At 48.8% G+C, this 23,362-nt stretch overlaps 1 protein-coding gene across 1 annotated transcript; it reads left to right on the top strand.

The window, feature by feature from the left end:
* Window positions 1–1,820: 1,820 nt before the first annotated feature.
* Window positions 1,821–22,843, top strand: YBX3 (Y-box binding protein 3). Its single transcript, XM_064155919.1, has 9 exons — window positions 1,821–2,134; window positions 6,778–6,841; window positions 8,511–8,544; window positions 13,962–14,051; window positions 14,688–14,810; window positions 17,243–17,334; window positions 20,748–20,919; window positions 21,499–21,599; window positions 22,250–22,843. The coding sequence occupies exons 1-8, from the start codon at window positions 1,894–1,896 to the stop codon at window positions 21,562–21,564; spliced, it is 882 nt and encodes a 293-aa protein (XP_064011989.1). The 5' UTR covers window positions 1,821–1,893; the 3' UTR covers window positions 21,565–21,599; window positions 22,250–22,843.
* The last annotated feature ends 519 nt before the right edge of the window (window positions 22,844–23,362 follow it).

Here is a 23,362-nt window from a genome sequence, read left to right as displayed (position 1 = left end):
GATTGGGGGGGGGGGGGGAAGGCAGTTTATTGTGGGAAGAGGAATATGTGGTCACCTAGTTAAGAAATACACAGTTATGCCTACACTTTAAGGGGGCTGAACTCCAAGCTTACAAGGAACCCCCATTCTTGGTATTTCTTAACTTCTGTTTGCTGAACTGCATCTTTACTGATGTTTGCCAGCTGGGTTCAGTTCTGTTCCAAAAGTCAAACAGCAACAAACTCCATGCTTTTATCCTACATAAGCCACTCTGACTAACACAGGTGAGAAGCAAGTCTGGTTCTCCATGGCTTCAGCTCAGACACCTTCTACCTGGGGAGCTGCAGCAGGCAAAGCACACAACCCAGAGGAATACAAACCACCCATTGCTAGGCCTTCTTAGCCACTGTTTTCTCTTGGCTTTTGCTCAGAATATTCCGTCCCTTTCTGGCAGGTGTCTTCACCTCAGATATTTCAGTCCCTGGTCTAGCATTCAGCAGAGCACCATACTCCCCAGCCAGCCTCTGCTTCCTGCCTTTCACAGAATCATAGAATCAACCAGGTTGGAAGAGACCTCCAAGATCATCCAGTCCAACCTAGCACCCAGCCCTAGCCAGTCAACTAGACCATGGCACTAAGTGCCTCAGCCAGTCTCTTCTTAAACACCTCCAGGGACAGTGACTCCACCACCTCCCTGGGCAGCCCATTCCAATGCCAATCACTCTCTCTGCCAACAACTTCCTCCTGACATCCAGCCTAGATCTCCCCTGGCACAACTTGAGACTGTGTCCCCTTGTTCTGTTGCTGGTTGCCTGGCAGAAGAGACCAACCCCACCTGGCTACAGCCTCCCTTCAGGTAGTTGTAGAGAGCAATGAGGTCTGCCCTGAGCCTCCTCTTCTGCAGGCTGCACACCCCCAGCTCCCTCAGCATCTCCTCATAGGGTTTGTGTTCCAGGCCCCTCACCAGCTTTGTTGCCCTTCTCTGGACACATTCCAGCACCTCAACAGCTCTCTTGAATTGAGAGGCCCAGAACTGGACACAGCACTCAAGGTGTGGCCTGACCAGTGCCCACTTGGGCAGCAGGAGGCACATGAAGAGCACTGAGGGGATGGACTCCTCTCTCCAGACGCCTTTGACTGGTGCCACAGTGCCCGAGGCACTGCAATTGCAAGGGTGATGAACTGGGCTGCCCCAAGCTGCTCCGTAGGAGTGGCAGACTCTGCAGGAGGGACAGAGGGGACTCAAGCAGCAGGCAAGAGGTGCAGCACGCTTAGCACACCACCTCCGGATGGTTTCTCTTCTTTTTCAGTTCTTTACTTGGTGAAATTTGCTTGTTAGTCGTTCTGAGGGGTGCGTTGTGTTCTGGAGATGCTCACAACCCGCCTGGACGCGTTCCGTGTGGTCTGGTGTGGGTGCTCCTGCTCTGGCACGGCGCTGGCACAGGATGATCTTTCGAGGTCCCCTCCAGCCCGAGTCTGTGATTCCCAGCAAAGAGGAACTGCAAAACACAGACCTCTGTCAGCTAATCACAGCGACTTCTTAAACCAGTTCCTAAAGCAAGTTAGCAAGAGGGAACACGAAGCATTTCTCCTTGTTTCGCTGTGAGGAGCGAGCATCTTTTGCTGGACTATTGGAACACGTACGAGCTCCAAGCTGAAACACAGCTCGGCCAAGTCATGAACAACTTCAGCCCCGGGTTAAAGCAGCATTTGCCCACCTGCGCCGCCAGCCGAGCCGCTACGCACGCCCCGGCTCGGCGCGGCCCCTTTAAACGCTGCCGAGGCGGCGCCAGTGCCGCCGCCGGCCCCCGCTGACTGCGTTAAAAACTTCGGCGGGGCCATTTTGGGGGCAGTAAGACCCAGCGCGGGCCCGCGGGACACCGGCGCCGCGCACTCACGTCCCTGCCAGGCACCATGAGCGAGGCGGCGGAGACCAGCACCCCCGGCTCGGCGCCCACCGCCGCCACCGCCTCCCCGGCCGGAGCCCCTGCGTCGCCGTCTCCCGCCGGCCCGGACGCCAAGCCCAAGAGCCCTGTCAGCGCCGCCGCGCCGAGCGCGGCTGTTGGTGAGGCGGCCCCTGCCGCCGCCGCTGCCGCCTCCGCAACCACCCCGACAGCCACAACCGCCGCGGCCGAAACGGAGAAGAAAGTGCTGGGTGAGTGCTGGGCTGCGCTCCTAACTTCCCAGGCACCTGCGGAGGGGAAGCGGTGGGGGTCGGGACGGGACGGGACAGCGCAGAGCCGCCGCCCAGGGCGCAGCCCGGCTCCCCGCCCCGCGGCTGTCACTCACGCTGCGGTTCGGGGGGGCTCTGCCGCCGCTCTTTCCGCCTTCTCCGGCGGCTGCGAAAGCCAACGTGGAGTTGAGCAGGAGCACCTGTGGTGGTGCAGCAGCCTCGTTCTCTGCCCCGCCTGCCCCAGGGGTCTTCTCCAGGGGCCGGCCGGGAATCGTGCGGGGCGTGCAGCCGTGTTGCTGTGCTTCCCGGCACCTGCCGGGGCGGCCCCTCTTGGACAGGGGCTGCTGCTGAAGCCGGTGCCGGCCCCCCTCTCTTTAGCTTAAGGCCTCTGCTTAGCTTCTCTGTCTATAAAGAATACCGCTTTAATAATACTTCTGTGTTCAGGGCTTTGGGGCTCTTTCGCTGTTTTTCGTTTTGACAGAACAAGCAGAGTGCCCAGCTGCCACGGCTGAGCCCAGAGCCAGTGCATAGCTGGGCTTGCTTCGGTTTGAGGGGGGCATCGTTATCATTAAATAGCATCAACCTGTTGAAAACGGCAAGGGAAATAGAGAGCTGCTGCTTATAGCTTTAAGAGGGTATTAAAGGCAAAGTTGAGGCTGGCTACTACTGCGAGCTCCAGGACTTCCCTAAGGAAAGGCAGTGTCCTCCCTTCTGAAGAGAGGGTGCTGAAAGCAGATAGAGGAGCCAGCTATGGGATGTCTGCAGCTGAGATAGGAAGGAGTCCAGCAGAGCAGAGATCGGAGGGGCAGTTGGTGGGGGGATGTTTTTCCCCGTGTTCTGTTATCAGATTTGGCAGTAATCGGTCAAGGCATGCTCACATCTGTTGCTGTGCCTGCTGCTTCTTCCCTTCACATGGCTTGTTTCATTCTTGGTCATGTTTTTATCTTGTCACCTATTGCTGGTTGGCTTTTTTTGGAAGGGAGACAAGGTGGGGAAGAAGTGAAGACACAAGTGGCTTTTCTGGTCTAGGAGGAGAGAGAAAAGTGCTGTGGTGACAGCTTTGCACTCTGGTAAGGCTTTTAGCAGGAGTTGTAAGGAAAATGATCGCTGATAATGTGAACTGGAAAGGGACTTATGTTCAAATCCACCTCAGATGTCTCTGTTAATGGCTCTGGTGGGGCACTTGGACTCAGTCTTTTGAGGTCACTTCCAACCCCTAACACTGAGTCTGTGATGTTGTCATTATGTTTGGTTCAGTGTCATCTTGGATCCTATTAGAAGCAAGGTCTGATGCTTGTTCAGGGCATCTCCATGTCTGACTCTTAGGAATAAAGATAAAGTTTAGTCAGCTTTTTCTTCTCTTTTGGTTACAGGCAGCTTGGACTTTTCACGTTAAAACTAACAAAGGCTGTGCCTTCGTGGGCAGGGGTGGCTGTTGTTTGTTTATTCTAATAGCATTGGTGTATTGTAGAAATACAGAAAGCTTTCACTTGCTGATGGGATCTACATCATGTCAACTGCCTCTTCTGACTGGTTGGTAGAACTGATTACAGTTTGCTCTGGACTTGTCCTCCTTGCCTGATCTCCCAGCGCAGACTTAGCAGTGTCTCTAGCATGGCCACGTGGATGTTTGGAATCACGTTAATGTGTTGCAGGTTCTTCACCCACCTAAGGGAGGCTGCAAGACTTGGTGTGGGCACTGCTGTTTGAGGGAATCCATGGGAGACTCGGCCCTGGCCTCTGGCAGCTTATGCAAAAGGAACAAAGGGGGATGGGGAAGGAATCTCAATGCTTAACAATATCCAAAAGGCAAGTGTCAGGAGGATGAGGCCAAACTCTTCTCAGTGCTGTCTGGGTACAGGGCAAGTGGCAGTGGGCACTAACTGGAACACAGCAGGCTTCCTATAAACATGAAGGGGGGGAAAAAAATCTCCTTTTGAAGGTAGCAGTGCACTGCAACAGGCTGCCCAGAGAGATTGTGGAGTCTTCATCTCCAGAAGCATTTTAAACACATCTGAGTGTATTCCTGTGATTTGACTCTAGGTGATCCTGTTTTAGCAGGGGGGGTTGAACTAGGTGATCTTCAGAGATCCCATCCAGTCCCTGTCACAGGGCTCTGAAGCTCTGTGTGTGTGAACATCCACTTAGAGCAGCCAGCTGGCCAGAGTGAATTTTAACTACCTCCTTTTACCAGCTTTCTGACTTCTCCGTGGGGTTTTTGTCAGGCTTCCTGGACTTCTCACCCTCTTCCTATACTGAAGCAGGCTGACAGCTTCAATAGTTATTTTACAGGGGAAGGAAAGGATGTTGGTGGGAATCAGTGGTATTAGCCTTGTCTTAAAGTAGGCTAAAACCTGCATGTGCCATTGGCCACTGCTTCTGTATTTACCTCCTCCTTCCTCTCCTGACTTGTCTCAGTACAGTGAGGTGCCTTTGCAGGTGTAGCAGGAACCATCTGCACCGAGTGATGTCTGCATGCAAGTGAGTTAAAAAAAGAGCTACATATGTTGATGCTAAAGCCTCCTTACTGAATCAGTGCTTGACAGTGAAACTTGAGGGGTTTACCTCTCAACAAAACAGCTTGGGAATGAATGCTGTTCTAAATAGAGCCCTTTGCTCTAGCCACTGTCTCAGGCTTAAGATGGTTTTGGTTCTTCTGAATAGGAACATTTTCTGATGGAAGAGGATTCAAGGAGACCAAAACCTCCCCTTCTAAAAGTGCAGTGACATAAGGCCTGTTACTGCTTTCTAGAAAATCATTTCAATTGGAGAAGACTTCCATGGCTGTTGTTTAGCACTGGATTCTGAGTTAGAGAGTGATGTCCCTCAGCACATTCTACCTCTCTTGAACACCTCTGGGCATGAGGATTCAGCCACCTCCCTGGGCAGCATGTTCAAAGTCTCAAGAACCCCAGTGGAGCAGTGTCTTCTAATATCATATCTAAACTTTCCCTGGTGTAGCTTGAGGTCATTTCCTCTCATTGTATCAATTTTTACTACAGAAAAGAGATTGACTCTCACCTTGCTCCAGCCTCCTTTCAGGGAGTTGTAGAGAGCCAGAAGGTCTCCCCTCAGCCTCCTTTTCTCCAGGCTAAACAACCCAAATCCCCTCAGCTGCTCTGCTCCAGACCTTTCACCAGCTGTTTTGCCCTTCTCTGGACCCCACTCCAGCCCTTCAATGTCTTTCTTGCAGCGAGGGCCCACAAACTGAACCCAGTCCTCAAGGTGTGGCCTCCCCAGTGCTCAGTCCAGGGGGACACTTGCTTCCCTGATCCTGCTGGTGACACTATTCCTAATACAGACCAGGATGCTGTTGGTTTTCTTGGCCCCCTCAGCATGGTGCTGGCTCAGCTCCAGACAGCTGTTGATGAAGAACAGCAGCAGAAATGCAGTGGACTCCTGTCAACAAACATTCCTACTTCGGCTTTGTGTTCACAGGAGGAGTCAGAATTGCTCTGTTAGGGGCTGTGGAAGGATGGCAAGGCTTTGTGGCACCAAAGTTCTATGTAGCTCTGTCCTGATGGATGTATAGTGGAAAATGCAGGTGTAGAGCAGACAAAGGTTATGATTTGCAGTGTTGTCTCTTTGCCTCTAGCAGACCAGCTTGGACTTTTGAACTTGAGATTGTCTCTTGAATATTTCCCTTTTAACTGCATCTTGGGTTCCTCCAACCTCTCAAATGTGTAAGGCAGTAGGTGACAGATGCTTTTAACATCTGCAGTGGAGCCTGCTTAGGTATTTGTGTTCATGCTATGTAATAAGTAAAATCTGGAAGTCTAGAGCTCAAAATTCTCCTGTCCCTACTGGTTTGAAAAGTACAAATCTGTGGCAGCCACCACCCAGTTGCTGAGAGGGGAGGAGAGGCTGAGCTGCCTCCATTGCTGTTGAGTGGCTCCCACACGTTTCTGTGAGTTGGAGGAACAGGTTTCACCAGATCCTGTAAGACACTGCAGTATATCTTGTGAGTGAGATGCCATTGTGAGGTTGAGACAGGAGCTTGTCTTCATCTCAGAAGCCTTGAAATAGGAAGTTGGTCAGTTTAGAGAGCTGCTGTGATCTACCAATTAGAGGAAGGAACTGAAAACCCAAACATTGTTAGGTTAGGGTTATGTTGAAAGAGCTTGTCCCAAATAAGAGTTTGCTGCCTTTCCACTTGAGAGTTGTGTGGTGCTTGGTACTGGTCCTCCTGGCCACTTCTGCCTTCAGAAGAAAGGAAGGGTAAGTCTGAGTGGAAGTGGGGACTTTGAAGCAGGTGGTGTTGTTTTTCAGCTGTGTTTCATGTCAAACTGTGAAGCTAAAGAGACGTTGTGGAAGGCAGTGGGATTTTCAGCTTCACTACCTGTTTCTGGGCTGAGAAAGAGAAGGGATGGATGGGCACACTTGAAAATGAAGTTGGACTTCGTTTTACATGCTGCATAGGAAACTCTCGGCTGAAGAACAGCAATGAAGCACTGCTTCCTGCAACTGCATTAGTGTAAGCTAAAGTTGGAGATGAAGGTACACACCAAGTGTTAAGGGAACAGAATAGGTCTGTTTGACTTCATATGCAGGTATAAAAGTGGCTTTGTTACCTTCTTGTACTTCCCTGTGTTTTAGAGTAACTCCTTGAACTTTTTTGTTTCCAGCCACTAAAGTTCTTGGCACAGTCAAGTGGTTCAATGTCAGAAATGGATATGGCTTTATCAACAGGTATGTTTAAACTACAGTGCTCATGTTTATACTGCACTAAGACTCATGGTACAGCTAATATGCCATGTGTTAGTAACTACAACAGAGCCCATGGACCTGACTACAAGTTCATGAAGTTGATAGCCAGATTTGGCCAGGCATTCAACAGACTGTCATCTTGGGGGACTGCTTCCCTTCCCCACACACACCTTCTGTATCTGGAGAGAAAAAAGAGGTCAAGCTTGTTGCAAAAGTGGTCTTTTACTTGTTACTCAGACTTACTCATTCTGTGCCTTTACTGAGCTGCATGTTCTCTCATGGCTGCCTGGCTTTTTTTCAAAGGTGTGAGTAAGTTTGGGGTAGGAAGGGAAGTACTTTTGCTTAAAAATTTGAAGTCTTAACTGATTGGTCAAAATACCTCCCCTATATCTATAGAGAGATGTTGTGGTATCATCTAACTGAGAGTATCCCGGGCCTGGGTTCATAGGAATTCTCTTTTTCTTTCTTTTCTGAATACAAATCTGAGTGGTATTGACACACATAGCTGTAAGATATATTGATCACACTCCAGCCTTAACTGCACAAGACCAAGTTGCTGGAGGAAACTGGCTTTTGAGGCTGAAATAAGTCATGGGCTCAAAGGGCTCAGATGTTTTTGTGTGCTTTATGAAACATGAAGCTTTTGCATGGTGTGAATGCTTGTCTTAAGAAGCTGTTTTGTGCTATTAGTCCTTGATACACAGCAGGTAGATTTGGGTAAGTGGAGCAGTGTAGAAAGGGACAGAGCCCCTGCTGCATGGATCTGAAGCTAATTCTGGTCCAGTTTTAATCCCACTCTCTGGAGGCTGTCCAGTGATGTGTAAGATTAGAAGAAAAAACAGAATTAGGAAGTACTCCAATGTTTCAGAGCAGACCATGTGAGAGCCTTCAGATCTGGTGTAACAACCTGTTAGCCTTCTGCCTGATCTGAGGTATTGCTTCAGTCTAGCCCCAAACCTTTTGTTTTCTGCCTTACCTTCACAAACTGACCCAACTCCTCCCTCTGCAGAGAAGGAACTGAGTGAACAGATAGCAGAGGGTGGGCTCTTTCTGGTCTGTGAGAACACAGAATCAAGGTCTTGGAGCTGTCTTCACAGTTTCATGTGGAAGCCTTAACTGTCTGGTCCAATCCAGACAAGCTCGTGTTTATGTCCAGATTCCTGCTCCAGTGGACTCTCCTAGCACATCCTGTGCATGGTTGCTTTGAGTTTCACTGAAAGGAGAGCTCTGTTAACAGCTGTGGCTGGTCCTGTTGATAGTCTTGCTTGACCTCTGGAATAACAGCTCAGGTTGCAGCCCCTGTGGAAGTTGTATTTGGTGGGGTTTTTTTGGGGGGGGGGGGGGGGAGGTGCAATAGTGAAAGGCAAGCAATCTAGTCATTAACTGTTCAGTGTCAAAACAAAATACTGTGTCTACCAGACGATTAGAGAGAACCTTCACTTCCCTATCCCCTCACCCTTCTGAAGGCTGAGGAGTCCTGTCTGCTGTCAGGCATATCATCCTAGGGATTGAGGGCAGGCTTGGTAGCCTAAACTTGCACAGAATGATTGGAATCCAGGCTGGGGGAAGGAGGGCTTCTCTCGTGAAGTCAGACCTTTCTATTTAAGTCTCTTAGCCTCAACTCTTCTGACTTCTCACTTTCTTTTCGCAGAAATGATACCAAAGAAGATGTGTTTGTCCATCAGGTAAGACAGCGTGCGGCGCTCAGCACGGTCACTGCTGTGACAGGGCTCTAAGGCAGCTCTGAAACAGCCACCTGGCCTTGGCTTGGCTTCTCAGAATATTGCCTGCAAGTCCCTTGAATAGGCATGGGTGCTGGATTTTTCAGGCAGGAATCTTAAGATGTTTTCCTGATCTCTGGACTTGAGACTGAAGGAGTAGGTATTGGAACCTTTCATGGTTTCTTCTGTCTACTCTCTTACTACAGATTTATCTCTCTTGTGGTGTTTTGGTTTGATTGTTCTTCCCTTCAGGATGTGACCCCTGGTTTGTAAATATTTTGCTACTTTTCTGTATTTCCTCAGGCTTATTGTCTTCTGTTTCTTTCTCTCCTCTGCATTTGAATGTCTGTTCTGTCTGCCCTCCCTGGTATTAGAGAGAAAGTGATCTAGCCTGGCTCTTGACCAGCCTGGATTGCCATCAGCTGTTGCTGCATGAGACAGCTGCTCCTAGGAAGAAAAGGAGGGAAGCTGTGTGCCCAAGCACAGAGGTTACCCCAGCAGCTTGTCACTGGTTAACTTTTCCCCTGAGCTGTCAGTCTGTTCTAAGTTTATGCTGCAACTTTCAGGTCACAGGCAACTAGTGAGAAGACAGAGGATGCTGTCTCTATGCAGATGTAAATTGATTAGTTGGCCTAGGCCCAGTTTTGCACCATTTGAGACTTCTTTTAACCAGGAAAATTAAATCCTGCCCATGGAGCTTGTCCCATATGAAATGTCTGCATGCCCATGTATTTAAAAGTTGCACTTCAAGCCATGCTTTTAATCAGGAGCTTGGTTTGTGGAGTGAGTGGCAGCATTTCCATCAAATGTGACCAGGAAACTTGGAGTTGGTCACAGGGGACAAGGATTTGTCTGGAGTTGTTAAACATAAAATTGTAGAATTGCTTTGGCTGGAAAAGACACTTAAGATCAATTCCAACCATTTCCAAACTCTACCAAGTCTGGTGTTGAGCCTTGTCCCTCAGCACCACATTTCTGCCTCTTAAACACCTCCAGGAACAGGGATTTGACAACATCCCTCAGGCACTTATTCCAATGTTTGACAACTCCAGTGGAGCAGTTTGTTTCTAATACCAAATCTAAACTTCCTCTGGTGTAACTTGAGGCCATTTTCTTTCATCCTGTTACTTGCTACCAGGAAGAGACTGACTCCCACCTTGCTCCAACCTCCTGCCAGGGAGACCTTTCTAGCTCTCCAGACTCCTTTTCTCCAGGCTAAACCACCCCAGTCCCCTTCAGCTGCTTCTCACCAGACCCACTTTCCACACTCTTCATCTTTGTTGGCTTTCTGGCCCCACTCCAGCCCCTCAGTGTCTTTTTTGCAATGAGGGCCCCCAAACTGAACCCAGTCCTCAGGGTGTGGCTGAGCCCAGAGGGATGCTTGCTTCCCTGGTCCTGCTGGTCAGCACAGTTAGTTCCTGTGGCTTCATGACTCAATAGTGAAACTAGGATAACTGCTTTACTGGGTCAAGGTGTACAGACCCATTACCTGAAAAATGAGTCATTCTAATACCTGTAGTGAGTGAAGATGATGTTGGGAAGGGTATGCAGCATACATTCCCTCTTCAGCTGGTGGACTTGGAGCAAGAGCTCTCAGTACTGATTTCTGAGGGTTACTCCCCTTCCTTAGTGACAGTGTGCTGTTTGCATGCTGATAGAGATGCTGCATCTGCAGCCCAACTGGGAGTGTGTCCAGGGAAGGATGGGAAGAGTTGTAGGAAGAGAAACATGCACTGGGCAGGCAACTCTGTAAAACTACCTAGAAGACAAATGTAGTCTCCTTGAGTTTTGTGATAAGATATCCTAGGAAATGGTTGTTGTGCTCCCAGTGACAAAGCTGACATGGATCAGTGTTGTTCTGTGTGGGAAAGCTGCACGTAGAGCCAAACAGTGAAGGCCATCAGCAAGCCAGTGTTAGTTATCAGTGCTATTTTGCCTTCACTTGCAGACAAGATGAGTCATCTAAATGCAAACTGTGTGTGGGAATTTATTGCCCATCTCCTGTGTTTGAAATCCTCTGAGTGAGCACACAGCACAAGTGGCTTGTTGCTTTGGAAATAACAGACATGCAAGGCTGCATCTGATTCACCTTTCTGGTGGGGTGTGGATGGCAGAGTAGATGCTTCCAGTTCTGGCCTGGGCTGGCTGCAATTTGGTGTTCCTCAGCTCTTCCATCTCAAGCTGTTCCTGTAGGCGAATGTGCTGGCTACCAGCGTCTGAGGCTTTCTGGCTGGAGCTCCCGATGGGGCCACCCTGCGAGGGAGGGAAATCCATGGCGTAAGCAAAAACCTCGCTGCAAGCTTCCCTGTCTGATTAGTGCCAGTTCTGCCCCTCCTCCCTCCCTGCCTCCCGGGGAGGGGCTGGATTACATGCCTAATCCCTTCAGAATAAGGGTGACCTAGTTGAATAGATCCAACCTCCTCCCTGCCTGCCCTGCACACATCCGTAGTGGGGAGGGAGCAGGCTGGTCTCATGATTGGAGTGGGGGTTAATGCTGGGTGTTTGGCTGTTGGGTGCTATTTATAAACCTGTCACAGATTAAAATGCTTTTCTCTTTAGGCCATGCATGGTTTGCTTTGAATTCCTTGTCTTGTGGGGGCTTCAAGCCCTTCTTCACTTGCTTTGCCTTGTGTGTGTTCTTGTCTGGCTAGGTGCTGCAAGGTGCTGGCTGGGGCCGCTGTTAGTTGGAGCTGGTGTGAAAAATAACTGATTGGTTGTGGAGGGTGCCTGTGGGGGGAGGAGGGTCCTGCAAGCTAGCACCATTCAGAGTGGTGCTAGGCAGAGAAGCCCGGTTTAATTGGGTGGGTTTTGTATCAAGGAGCAGTGAGGAGCTGTCAGTCCCTTCTGCACAGGTCTTTCCGTTCTCACTGCATTGTACTTGCCACTCAGCTTGGTCCACCTGCACCATTAACTGGCACAGTGACTTTTGGCACTTGCTGTGACCATGCTGGATGTGCAGATGATGTGGTGATAGGACATGGGAAGAACTCTTCCAAACAAAACACTGAGCTAGCTTTGAGGAGTCTTACAGGTGTGTGGTCATTAGTTCTCCCTTGGGAAGGGAGAGACGTTGTCTAAACTAGGTGCTGTCTGTGAACACAGAATACTTGCTTTTGAATCAAAGGAGCTGGAGTCTGCAGGATGCTGGTGAAGAGTATCAGGGAGAAGAGTGCTCTCTTGCCTCTGGATATAGAGAGTAAAAGTCTGTTCTTCAAGACAAGAGCTTAGGCTTGTTAGAGGCTTACTTCAGCAGTGTTTCCCTGCAGCTGAAGCAGTAAGCAGTAAAGCCATACTTTGAATTCTAGGAGTTGTGCTGGGTTGCCTGTACAAAACAAGTCCTAGCCCACATGCAGCAGCCTCTATCTCCTGTTGGCAGGTTAGTCAGCTGCAGATCTGAGTTTAGGCTTCTGTCTAAAATTGGAAAAGAACAAATGGAATCCTGTTGAATTTATCTTCCATTACCCATCTTGAGGATGTCTGAAGAGCCTTATTACTCCCAAGTCCACCCTCTACTGAAAAGAAGTCTGGTAGGCCCTTCTGTTGGAGGTTAGGATGGCCACTAGACAAGACAGATGCTCTTTAACTCTTCTCCCTTCCTAAAGGGAATAAGGGGGAGAGATTTATGGTTTGGGAAACAAAACTAAACAAGCTTTTTAATTTTCATAAATGTCACTGTTATTGTGAGCAGGCACTGGGCAAGTCCCAGGCTGGACTCAGTGGCAGGTGGGAACAGGATTTGAATTGAAGGCAGAATGGAGAGTCCCCCTTCAACACCAATCATTGAGGAAGAAATCTTAACCTTTGTGATCCTTTAGATTTAGACTGTGAGTGATGTACATGGAGTGGAAAACCTTGTTAGCCAATTTTGGGTTGCTTGCCCTGTCTGCTTCTCCACATGGGTGCTACCTCTTACAGCTGAGGTGCTGTAGATCTAGCAGCAACTTTGGTTTCTGTGGGAGCAAGTATAAGCAAGAGCCTTTCTATATGCAAACCCTTAGTAGTTACTACAAACATCAAACTTCATTGCTTCTAGAAGCAGATGTTGTCTGCAGAAATTAGCTGCTGCCTTCAGAAAGTGCAGTTACTTTGAGCTGAAAACAAACCTGCTGAACAGAATTAGTTGTACTCTAGCTCAAAGCAGGCCACTTGGAAGGAGTTTGAAATGCAGCTTTTTGGCACCTGTCATGTGCAGAGCACAAGGTCTCAGAGTTTGAGTCAGTTGTTTTGGTAGTGAAAGAATTTAACTTCATGGCAGATTAAAGGTTTATGATTGGTGTATAGCACCTATGGAGAAGCTGCCACTTCTAGCAGAGTTTGAGGAACAGGGCAGTCACAGAAAGGGAGCACAGCTGCCTCAGCTCACCGTGGGAGTCTTTGCTTACTAAAGTAATTCCCAAAAGAATTCACTTGAGCAGCTCATTTTCTGCTCCTATCAAAAAACCAACAACCCTCCTGGGTTTTGGTAGCAATACTATGTGTGCTTCAGCATTCTTCTCTGAGCTGTGCAGAGACACTGCAGGGTAAGGAGAGGTGTGGCTAGGTGGAATGCTGGAAGGCTGTTGTGGCCTGGTGCTTGGAACACTTGTACTCAGCAGCACTCAGAACACTTTTCCTGAACTGGTCAAGCTCAGCTTCAGACTGCTCAGAACTCTTACACTAGTGGGAGATATTTTGGGAGCTGTTCATAGATTCATTGAAATGTTCAGGTTGGAAGGGATCTTAAGGAGCATCCAGTTCCAACCCCCTGCTGTGGGCAGGGACACCTCCCACTAGCACAGGTTGCTCAAGGCCTTCTATAGCATGGTCTTGAACACCTTCAGGCAGGGGGCATCCACAACCTCCCTGGGCAACATGTTCCAGTGTTTTACCACCCTCACTGCAAAGAATTTCTTCCTCATCTCCAGTCTTAATCTGCCCTCCTCCAAGTTTCAATCTATTGACTCTTGTTCTGTCACTCCAAGCCCTTGTCAGAAGTCTCTTCCTGGCTTTCTAGTAGCCCATTTTGTGTACTGGAAGGTTGCTCTGTCTCCCCAGAGCCTTCTCTTCTCCAGGCTGAACAGCCCCAATTCTCCCTCACTCTCTCCACATAGGGGAGGTTCTCCAGCCCTCTGATCACCTTGGTGGCCTTCTGTGGGTATGCTCCAGCAGCTCCATGTCCCTCTTAGGCTGGGAGCACCAGAACTGGAGGTAGTGCTGCGGGTGGCGTCTCAGCAGAGGGGCAGAATTTGCTCCCTGTGCTGCTGGTCACATTTGATGTCACATCTGTGATTCCTTGGTGAATAGTTGGGATGGCAGCAGCAGCAGATGTCCTTCCCTGCTCTGCAGGGCCCCCAGTGTGTAAGACCACGCTACAGCAATGGCTTTCTTTTCTTTCCTTAAAGACGGCGATCAAGAAAAACAACCCCCGCAAATACCTGCGCAGTGTTGGTGATGGAGAGACTGTAGAGTTTGATGTGGTCGAGGGAGAGAAGGTGAGAGACAGTGGAGACTGATCAGTGTGATCCCAGAGTATAAATATCACTGGTGGGGAGTACCCAAACTGTAGCTGAAACTGCTGGGTTTGTCCAACGTGGTATTCCCTGTGGTGGGTGGTACTTGCACAGCTTTGCTGTGGGAGGTCTGTTTTTTAAAGGCTTCATTAAGAAGTAATTTTATATCTGGACCAAAACTCTAACTACATCTTGGAGCTTCTTAGCAGCTGGAAATTTCACTGAAGCTTGTAACGTGCTCAGTAATCATGAACTGAGTCATATACTGCCCTGAAGAACTTGGCTCGAAGTTTAGTAGCTTAATAACTATGAGAACCTTAATTTCTTTGTGCTTCTGCTTTTTCCCAAGCATTTTTTATTTGAGCTTTTCTTGATGCTGTTTGCAGGGGTTTTGTCTTTTTACTTACTACTTTTTCCTCTGAAATCAGCCTGACTGCCAGTGTCTGAATTTTATGATCAGCATTCTCGGTTATGGAGTTGAGAGGCACAAACATGAGAGAACCTCTGTAGCTTGGAACTAATGCAGAAAAGCCCTGCTCTGTTCTGTTGGTAGCCTCTCCCTGTAGCTAGTTGTTCTCTTCTTGCACTGCTCTGACTAACTTCTTTTGAACTTTTCAGGGTGCAGAAGCAGCTAACGTCACTGGTCCAGATGGAGTCCCTGTAGAAGGCAGCCGCTACGCTGCAGACCGGCGCCGCTATCGACGTGGCTATTTCGGCCGACGCCGTGCACCACCTCGAAGTGTAAGTTCAGTTTCTTCAGTGGTGGTCATCCTGCCTCCTCAGCAACCTTCTGATCCTTCTCCTGAACAGTTCAGCAGGACCTTAAAGTGACCTGGCAATGCTTAATTAACTTGGAAGTCTTCAGTATTCTGGATTCCTCCAACGTCTGTCATTGCTGTTGATACTGGGTTTTTCCATGACAGGGTGTCCTGTAGGCCTGCCCTTGGTAGTGTTTCTAGACTGTGGTAAAAGCATCTCTTTAGGTGTTGAAAGGGTTTGTTTGAAGAGTAAACACTCGAGTGAGACATCTAAGTGGTTCACCATATCCTTTACCTGAAGCAGAGGGAAGTCTTAGTAGAATAACCATAACTTTGGAAGGTTTCTTGGAAAATGGATTTTATTGGGAAGTTCATTACTTTCAGTGTCTCAGGACTAGTTTGATTAGGTGCTGCAGACCAGGCTGGGTGAGGCCTTGAGCACCCTGGTCTAGTGGAAGATGTTGCTGCCCATGGCAGAGGGGATGGAACTAGATGATCTTCAAGGCTGATTTAAACCTGTGCCTTTCTATGACTCTCTGAACCTTCATGTATTGTCCTTTCATAGGCCTCTGTCTACAGTGGCTCAGTGTAAAGGAAAACTATGATACCCAAACATTTTCTTTAAATTAGCTACCTACCACTGTACATAACACCTGAAAGCCTCCTAAGCACCCTACCTGCAGGGTTTTGCAGAGGGAGAGGTATCACAGAATAGCAAGGGTTGGAAAGTACCTCTGGAGACCTAGTCCAGTCCCACGGCTAGAGCAGGTTCTCCTCAATAGGTGCACAGGAATGCAATATTCAGGTGGGTTTTGAGTCACCAGAGAAGGTGACTCTACAATCTCTGGGCAGCCTGGTCCAGTGCTACAGCACCCTCAAAGTAAAAAAAAAAAACCCAATCCTTAGGTTTGTGTGCAGCCTCCTGTGTTCTAGATTTTGCTTGTTGCCCCTTGTCCTGTCACTGGACATCACTAAAAAGAGTTCAGCCTCATGTTCTTGACCTTCACCCTTCAGAGACTGATCAAGCATTAAGATGATCCTCTGTCTGCTCTTCCCCAGGCTAGACTGGTGAAATTGCCTCTCTTGACTTGCTGAGCACTCCTCTGTTGATGCAGCCTAGGGTATGGTTGGCCTTCTGGGCTGTGAGTGTATTGTTGGGTCATGCTCAGCTTCTCATCCACCAGTTCTCCCAAATCCTTCTCTGCTGGCCTGCTTTCAAGCCCTTCATCCTCCTGTACTGATACCAGGCATAGCTCCAACTCAGGTGCAGGACCCTGCACTGGGCCTTGCTGAGCCTCATGAAGTTCACACAAGGCCTCCTTCTCAAGCTTGTCTCTGCTTTTCTGGATGATATCCTTCTCTCTGGCATGTTGACAACAACATTCAGATTGGTGTCATCTGTCATCTTGCTGTGGGGGTGCCTCACTCCCAGGGTCTGTATCATTGAAGAAGATATTAAATAGCACTGATCCCATATGGACCCCCCAAGGGATGTCACTTGTCACCTTTCTCCATGTGGACATCAAGCCATTGACCACTACCCTTTGGATGTGACTATCCAGCCAATTCCTTAACCACCAAACAGTCCACTCATTGAATCCAGGTCTCCAGTTCAGAAGGACATTGTGGGAGATTGTGTCCAAGGCCTTGCAGAGTTCCAGATAGATGACATCTGTTATGCTTCCCCTGTTCTCTGTAATCACTTCACTGTAGAAAGCCACCAGCTTGGTCAGGTAGGACTTGCCCTTGGAGCTCTACTGGCTGTCTCAAATCCTATCCCTCTTCTCCATGTGTTCCAGTAGAGCTTCCAGGAGAATCTGTTCCAGGCACAGAGGTGAGGTTGACAGGTTGGTAATTTCCAGGGTCCTTGTTTTTTACTGTCTTTAAAAATGGGTGCAATGTTTCCCTTCTTCCAGTCTCCAGGGACCTCACCTGACTGCCAGACAAATATCAGAGTGGCTTTGACTACATCAGCTAATTCCCTCAGGACTCTGGGATGCATCTCATCAGGTCCCATAGACTTGTGCATGTTAAAATTCCTCAGATGGTGACAAACCTCATCTTTGCTTACAGTGAGAGGAATTTTGTCTCTGTGGATCCCATCTTGTGATCCATTCCATGCAGGATGTGTGAGGAGAGAGGGTGTCAGTGGAAACAGCCCAAAATGTAGTTGTGGTCTTCAACCTTCTCAGGCATCACCAGGTAGCTTCATAGTCTGTTAGTCAGAGGAACGAAGGCAGCATTCTGGCTTTTGTTCTCTTCCTGTCATCTTTGCCCAATTAGTCTGCTGCTGACCTGATGTGCTGCTGTCCCTTGAGCAACGCAGTAGATTTGAGTTTGTTTGGATCATTGGGCTTTATAGTTCTTATACTGCCTGTGACATCTTTAACTCTGGCTGTGGTCTTTTGGTTGCAGGGTGTTGAAGGAGACATGAAGGATGGAGTCACAGAAGGAGGACAGCTTCAACAAGTCCATAGGAATCCCATGTACCGTCCCCGCTACCGCAGGTTTGTGCTGTTTCCTTTGCTCCTTGTCACATTGGGATGCTGTTCTCACCCCCAAATGTGTTGAGGACACAGTCTGAAGCTGTGCCAGGGCAGGCTTATGCTAGATGTTAGGAAGTTCTTTGCAGAAAGAGTGATTGGCGTTGGAATGGGCTGCCCAGGGAGGTGGTGGAGTCATTGTCCCTGGAAGTCTCTAAAAAGAGACTGGATGTGTCACTTAGTGCCATGGTTTAGTTGATTAGATGGTGTTGAGTGATAGGTTGGACTTGATGATCTTGAGGGCCTTTTCTAACCTGATTAATTCTGTAATCTGTGCAGGCTTCACAGAGTAGGAAGCTGTGCTCCCTACTATTAGTGCCTATGCAATGGTAGAGACATGGAGAACCACACATTACAAGGAGAAAGATGAGCCACAGGAGTAAGGAACCAATTGCAGAACTTCTTTAGCATGCTGATGTTTAGAGGCAGGAATAAATCAAAGGGTAAAAGTTTGCATCCTCTTGCCACTTGAGCAACACATTGAAGTGAGTTGCAGGGTCCATGTCTTCCCAGCTTCCCTCCTTTGTTTTCCTCAACAAGTAATGAATCCAAATCCCACTCAATCTGGAACATCTGTGGGGATAGACCGTGCTTTAGAACTCTTCTTGCGGCCTGCAGACTGGAGTTTGTGGTTCAGCACTGCACTAGTGTGCTCAACCAGCTCAGTCCTGTATGTGTTACAGAGGAGGCCACCAAGATGATCAGAGGGCTGGAGAACCTCCCCTATGGGGACAGGCTGAGAGGTGGAGCTGTTCAGCCTGGAGAAGAGAAGCCTCTGGGAAGACTTTAAAGGGGCCTTCATCAGGATGCAGTCCAGCATCCATCTCTCCCATGTTCTGCAGTGGTGCACTGCTGAATCATGCTGAGGATGCTGACATCAGCTGTCTGCATACAGCAGATTGCTGGACACGGCAGTAAAAGCCTGCATGAGTGTGGGGGAGACTAAGCAGACAGACAGAAGACAACACAGTTGTCCTGTTCCTAAACAAGCAAAATCTATCTGGCTCAAGAAACCTCTAGCAAGAATACCAGTTGGAAGCTGGGAGGCAATTTGGGAAGTAGGTTTCCTTGTCCTTATTTTTGCCTAATCAAAAACTGGGATAAATGGACACTTGAAGACTCATCAGCCCATTCTTAAAGATGTGAGACTCCACTTGCAGCAGCAGTGCCTCCAGTTCTGGTGCCCCCAGCATAAGAGGGACATGGAGCTGCTGGAGAGATTTCAGAGGAATCCACTAAGATCAGGGCTGGAGAACCTCCTCTGTAGGGACAGGCTGAGAATTGGGGCTCTTCAGCCTGGAGAAGAGAAAGCTACAGGAAGAGCTTAGAGCAGCCTTCCAGTACCTGAACAGGGTCTACAAGAAAGCTGGGAAGGGACTTTTAACAAGAGCTTGGAGTGACCGCATGAGAGGGAATGGACTGAAGCTTGATGAGGGCAGATTGACTGGAGATTAGGAAGAAATTATTTGCAGTGAGGGTGGTGAGACACTGGAACAGGTTGGCCAGGGAGGTTGTGGATGCCCCCTGCCTGGAGGTATTTGAGGCCATGCTGGATGAGGCCTTGAGCAACCTGTTCTGGTGGTCCCATGGCAGGGACGTTGTAACTGCATGGTCTGTAAGGTCCTTTCCAACCTAAACATTTCTATGATCTGTGTGTTCCAGTAGGATATGTGGAGTAAGTCACCAAGTCATCTGTGTTCATACCTTAAACTGGCCTGTTCAGGATTGTTGTCTCAATTTTCCAGCGTCCAGTCTGTGTGCTGAGGAGAAAATTCTGTATGTGAGGAATTTGGTGCACTTAGAGGGAACGTTAAATAAAAGTGAGGAAACACCTCCAAAGGTGTGACAGTCAGTGGCTGTTTCCTACAGATATCTAAGTAGGAAAAGCTCAGCCTGATTCTTGACTTTTTGTGGCCCTATTTTACCTTGGAGGGACAAGTTAAAGAAAACCCTGAGTTCCCTTACTGTTGCTCTTCATAAAGCATTGTGGTACTGTGCCCCCATGACATCCTGCTCTCAGCTGAGCAGATGTGGGTTTGATGGGTGGACTGCTTGGTGCATGTGGGATCTGTTGGATGGTTGCACCCAGAGTAGTAGGTCAGTGGCTCAGTGGCCTAGATGAAGATCAGTGAGGAGTTCTGTCAGGCTGTGCTCCCATTCAGCCAGACCCCGACAGGATGGAGAGCTGTGTGGGGAGAAATTGACTGAAGGCCGACAAGGGTAGAGTCTGACATCTGAGAAAACAACTCCGCAGACCAGCAGAGGTTGTGGACTGACCTGTTGGAGTGCAGCTCTGGGAAAGGGGACCTAGGCATCCTGATGGATGGAAGGATGCCCATGAGTCAGCAATGCACCCTGGTGGATAAAAAGGCCAAGGGCATCCTGACGTGGATGAAAAGTGGTGTGGTGAGCAGGTCACCTACTCTACCCTGGTGAGGCCACATCTGCAATATTGTGTCCAGTTCTGGGCCCCTCAGATTAAGAAGAATATCAGGGAACTACTGGAAAAAAGCTAGAGCAGGGCCACAAAGATAGAATGGAACATCTCCCTGTGAGGAAAGGCTGAGGGAGCTGGGACTTTTTACCTTGGAGCAGAGGAGCCTGACCTCAGTCATGTTTATCAAGATGTGCAGGGCAGTGTCAGGAGGACAGAGCCAGGCTCTGCTCAGGGATGTCCAATGACAGGACAAGGGACAATGGGTGCAAGCTGGAGCAGAGGAAGTTCCACAGGAATAGAAGAAGAAACTTTTTTCACTGTGAGGGTGCCAGAGCTCTGGAGCAGGCTGCCCAGAGAGGTTGTGGAGTCTCCTCCTCTGGAGACACTCCTAACCTTGAATATCTTCAGGGATGAGACCTTAACCACCTCCTCAGACAACTCGTTCCAGCATTGTAATAACCTCATGGTGCAGAACTTGTTCCCAACATCCAGTCTAAGTCTGCTCTCATTTCAGTCCATTTTTCCTTGTCCTGTTAACTGCAGGTCTTTGCAAACAGTCCCTCTGCTGCCTTCTTGTAGCCTCTTTCAGGTACAGGCAGGTCTGCTTAGAGCCTTCTCTCCTCCACGATGAACAACCCCAGCTCTCTAAGCCTGTTCTCCTAGCAGAGGTGCTCCAGCCCCCTGATCGTCTTCATGGCCTTCCTCTCCATCAGGTTCAGGTCCATGTCCTTTCTGTGTTGAGGGCTCCAGAGCTGGACACAGCACTGCAGGTGAGGTGCCCCCAGAGCAGAGAGGCAGAATCCCCTATTTCCATCTCTGATGCTGATTTTATTGCAGCCCAGGCTGCCATTGGCAGCAGATGCTCATTGCTGGCTTATGTGCTGCATGAACCTTCTTCAAGCTTCTCTCCAACTTACCACCAGTTTCCCCTCCTGTTCAGGGGGCCCCCACGTCCTCGGCCTGTCCCAGTGCCTGGAGAGGCTGAAAACAAGGAGAACCATCACGAGGCCAGCGCCATGAGCCAGCAGCCACCTCGCCGTGGGTACCGGCGCCCTTACAACTACCGCCACCGCCCTCGTCCACCCAGCACTTCAGCTCAGGATGGGAAAGAGGTAAGCAGGCCTCTGGCAAAGCCGTGTGGAGACCAGATCTGGGTAGGGTGGCCACTGAAGACTGCATTTTCTGTGGGAGTTTGAACAAATAATTGTTGGTGTGCTGGAGGAATGGCTAAGTCCAAAGTGCTAATGGTTAGAGGTAGTCGGTTTCATTGCCTGTTCCTTGCGACCTTCTTTGAGTGTGGATGGGCAGTGGGACAGGGACTGCATCTGCACTGTTCAGTGGGGTTAGGCTAACAATTGTGTTTGAAGTGGGGACCAGTTTTGGTTTCCAGCTTCCTCGGATCTTACTTGTGAGTGAGATGCTCTAGAGAAGACTAACCAGGTGGGTTCAGGGAGCTGTGTGTAAACACAAGCTTGAGCTTGATGAGGCAAGGCTTCTTCATCCTGTATCTGCTTGAGATGGTCCCCTGACAGAACCTGCTGGGCAGGTCTTAAACTCCTGGAGTTTGGTGTTTTCTCACAACACATCTTCCTTAGTTATTTTAACACCTGAGTTATGCTGGCCCCACCACTGGGCAGAGGAAGGGTCTGGAGCTCAGCCTTTAACTATAATGAAGGTTTCTTGTGTCTCAGACAAAGGTGACTGAAACACCTGCAGAAAATCCTGCTCCGGCAACTGAGCAGAGTGGTGCTGAGTAATGCCCAGCTCCTCAGGCACCTTTACCATCCCTCAGGTAAGGAACAGATACTTCCTGTTCTCCAGATGAATCACAGAGTGGTGGGGGCTGGAAGGGACCTCCTGAGATCAAGTCCAATCACCCTGCCAGAGCAAGATCTCCCAGAGTAAATCACACAGGGACAAGTCCAGGCAGGTTTGGAATGCTTCCAGGGATGGAGATTCTGCAACCTCTCTGGGCTGTCCGCTTCAGCACCCTGCCACCCTCAAAGGGGAGGATTTCCTTTTATGTTTAGAAACTCCTGTGTTCCAGTTTGTGTGCACTACCCCTTGTCCTGTCACTGGACACCGCTCTGCCACATGCCCTTATGTGTGGCTAAGTATTTGTGGTGGCACCAGGGAGTGCCCTATGGGCAAACCGAGGGGAGTCTGCTGCTTTCCTCTTCTTTCTCTTTGCCTCTGCACCTGTCACAAAGTAAATTTTGCTTTAGAAATCTGAATTTTGAGGAAGATTTCTCTGGTCTCTCCAGCAACAGCATCTGTTAAACTTTGCTGTGCTGTTCTCAGCTTGTGCACACACTAACCCTGTCATGCTTATCCTGGCCTTAAGGTAACTTCTCCAGCTCACATCTCACCTCTTCTTGGCAAAAAAAAATGAAACTCACAATAGTTTTTTAACCTTTTTTTCTTAATTTGGCTCTTCAACAGGTGTCCTAAAACACAACTCAAAAGTAACACCAAAGAAATACAGAAGCAATAAATTGTCAGCAGTGATGAAAGCAAAGGGTTTTTTTTTCTTCTTTTTGGAACATGGAAACTTAAAAATGAAAAACTGACCAGCAGCTGAGATCCAGGGAACGCCTGCAGGAGAGGAGATGCATGGAGAGGGGAAAAAGAGAGCGAGGTTCAGAAAGAGCAACCTCCCTTGTGTCAACAGCAACTCTGGGGGGGCTTGGGTTTGGTTGTTTTGGTTTTTTTTTTAGAATTTCACTTTTTTTCACTAGTATTGAATTTTTTCAATTTCTTTTTTTTTCTTTTTGGTATCAAACTGAAAAGGGAAAACAAACCCAACCAAAGAACTGAAAATGAAATCAAATGCTCTTTTTTTTTTTCTTAATTATTGGATGCTGGTGCTAAACCTCCCAGGTGTGATGAGTTTTGGGGTTGTTTTTTTTGTGCCAGTCCTGTCCACTGCAGGACAGAGGGAGGAGAAACTTCTGCTTTCCTTGGTAAGATCTCTTTGAAAGTGTGCAGCATGGGTGACGTTCCTCACAAATAAAAGTGATTTCAACCACCCAAAAAGATCTGCTTTAGTATTGGGGGGAGGGGGTTAAAACAATTCATAGTTTTAATCTTGCTGCTTGAGCATTTCAGTATGAAAACTGCCTCTTCAGTATGCATATTGCAGTAGCTTGTCTAAACCAGTGCTGGTTGGATGGTACCTGTGTGCATGGCTAGGTTAGGTGGGTCTGCTATGAAACAGCTTCTGCAAACAAGTTCTACAACACAGCTGTCACCTGCACTGTGTCCTCTGCTCTTCTGGCTCACATGGCCTTAATGGTAGGTGGTGGTTTTCTGTTTTGTTGTTTGTGTGGGTTAGGAACCAACCACAGTTTGTTTTGGTTTTTTTCCTGTTACCATATTAACAGCCAGGTGAAGATGAGCCAGTGTGTGAGCAGCAGGACCGAGGCAGGGATTGCACCCCTGTACTCAGCAGCATTGCTGAGGCCGTGCCTTGAGCACTGGGTTCAATTTTGGAGACCTCACTACAAGAAGGACTTTGAGGGGCTGCAGGTGGTCAAGAGAAGGGCAACGAAGCTG

Source organism: Pogoniulus pusillus, chromosome 15 (genome assembly GCF_015220805.1).
Source record: "Pogoniulus pusillus isolate bPogPus1 chromosome 15, bPogPus1.pri, whole genome shotgun sequence".
NCBI classification, from domain to species: Eukaryota; Metazoa; Chordata; class Aves; order Piciformes; family Lybiidae; genus Pogoniulus; species Pogoniulus pusillus.
This window is presented reverse-complemented; position numbering and strand designations above follow the sequence as displayed.

What these genes read in the sequence shown, in the direction of transcription:
- YBX3 (XM_064155919.1), top strand. Translation starts at nt 1,894, where the DNA reads ATGAGCGAGGCGGCGGAGACCAGCACCCCCGGCTCGGCGCCCACCGCC. An exon ending in AACGGAGAAGAAAGTGCTGG is followed by an intron (nt 2,135 to 6,777) that starts GTGAGTGCTGGG and finishes TTTTGTTTCCAG; the next exon opens with CCACTAAAGTTCTTGGCACA. An exon ending in GCCGTGCACCACCTCGAAGT is followed by an intron (nt 14,811 to 17,242) that starts GTAAGTTCAGTT and finishes TTTTGGTTGCAG; the next exon opens with GGTGTTGAAGGAGACATGAA.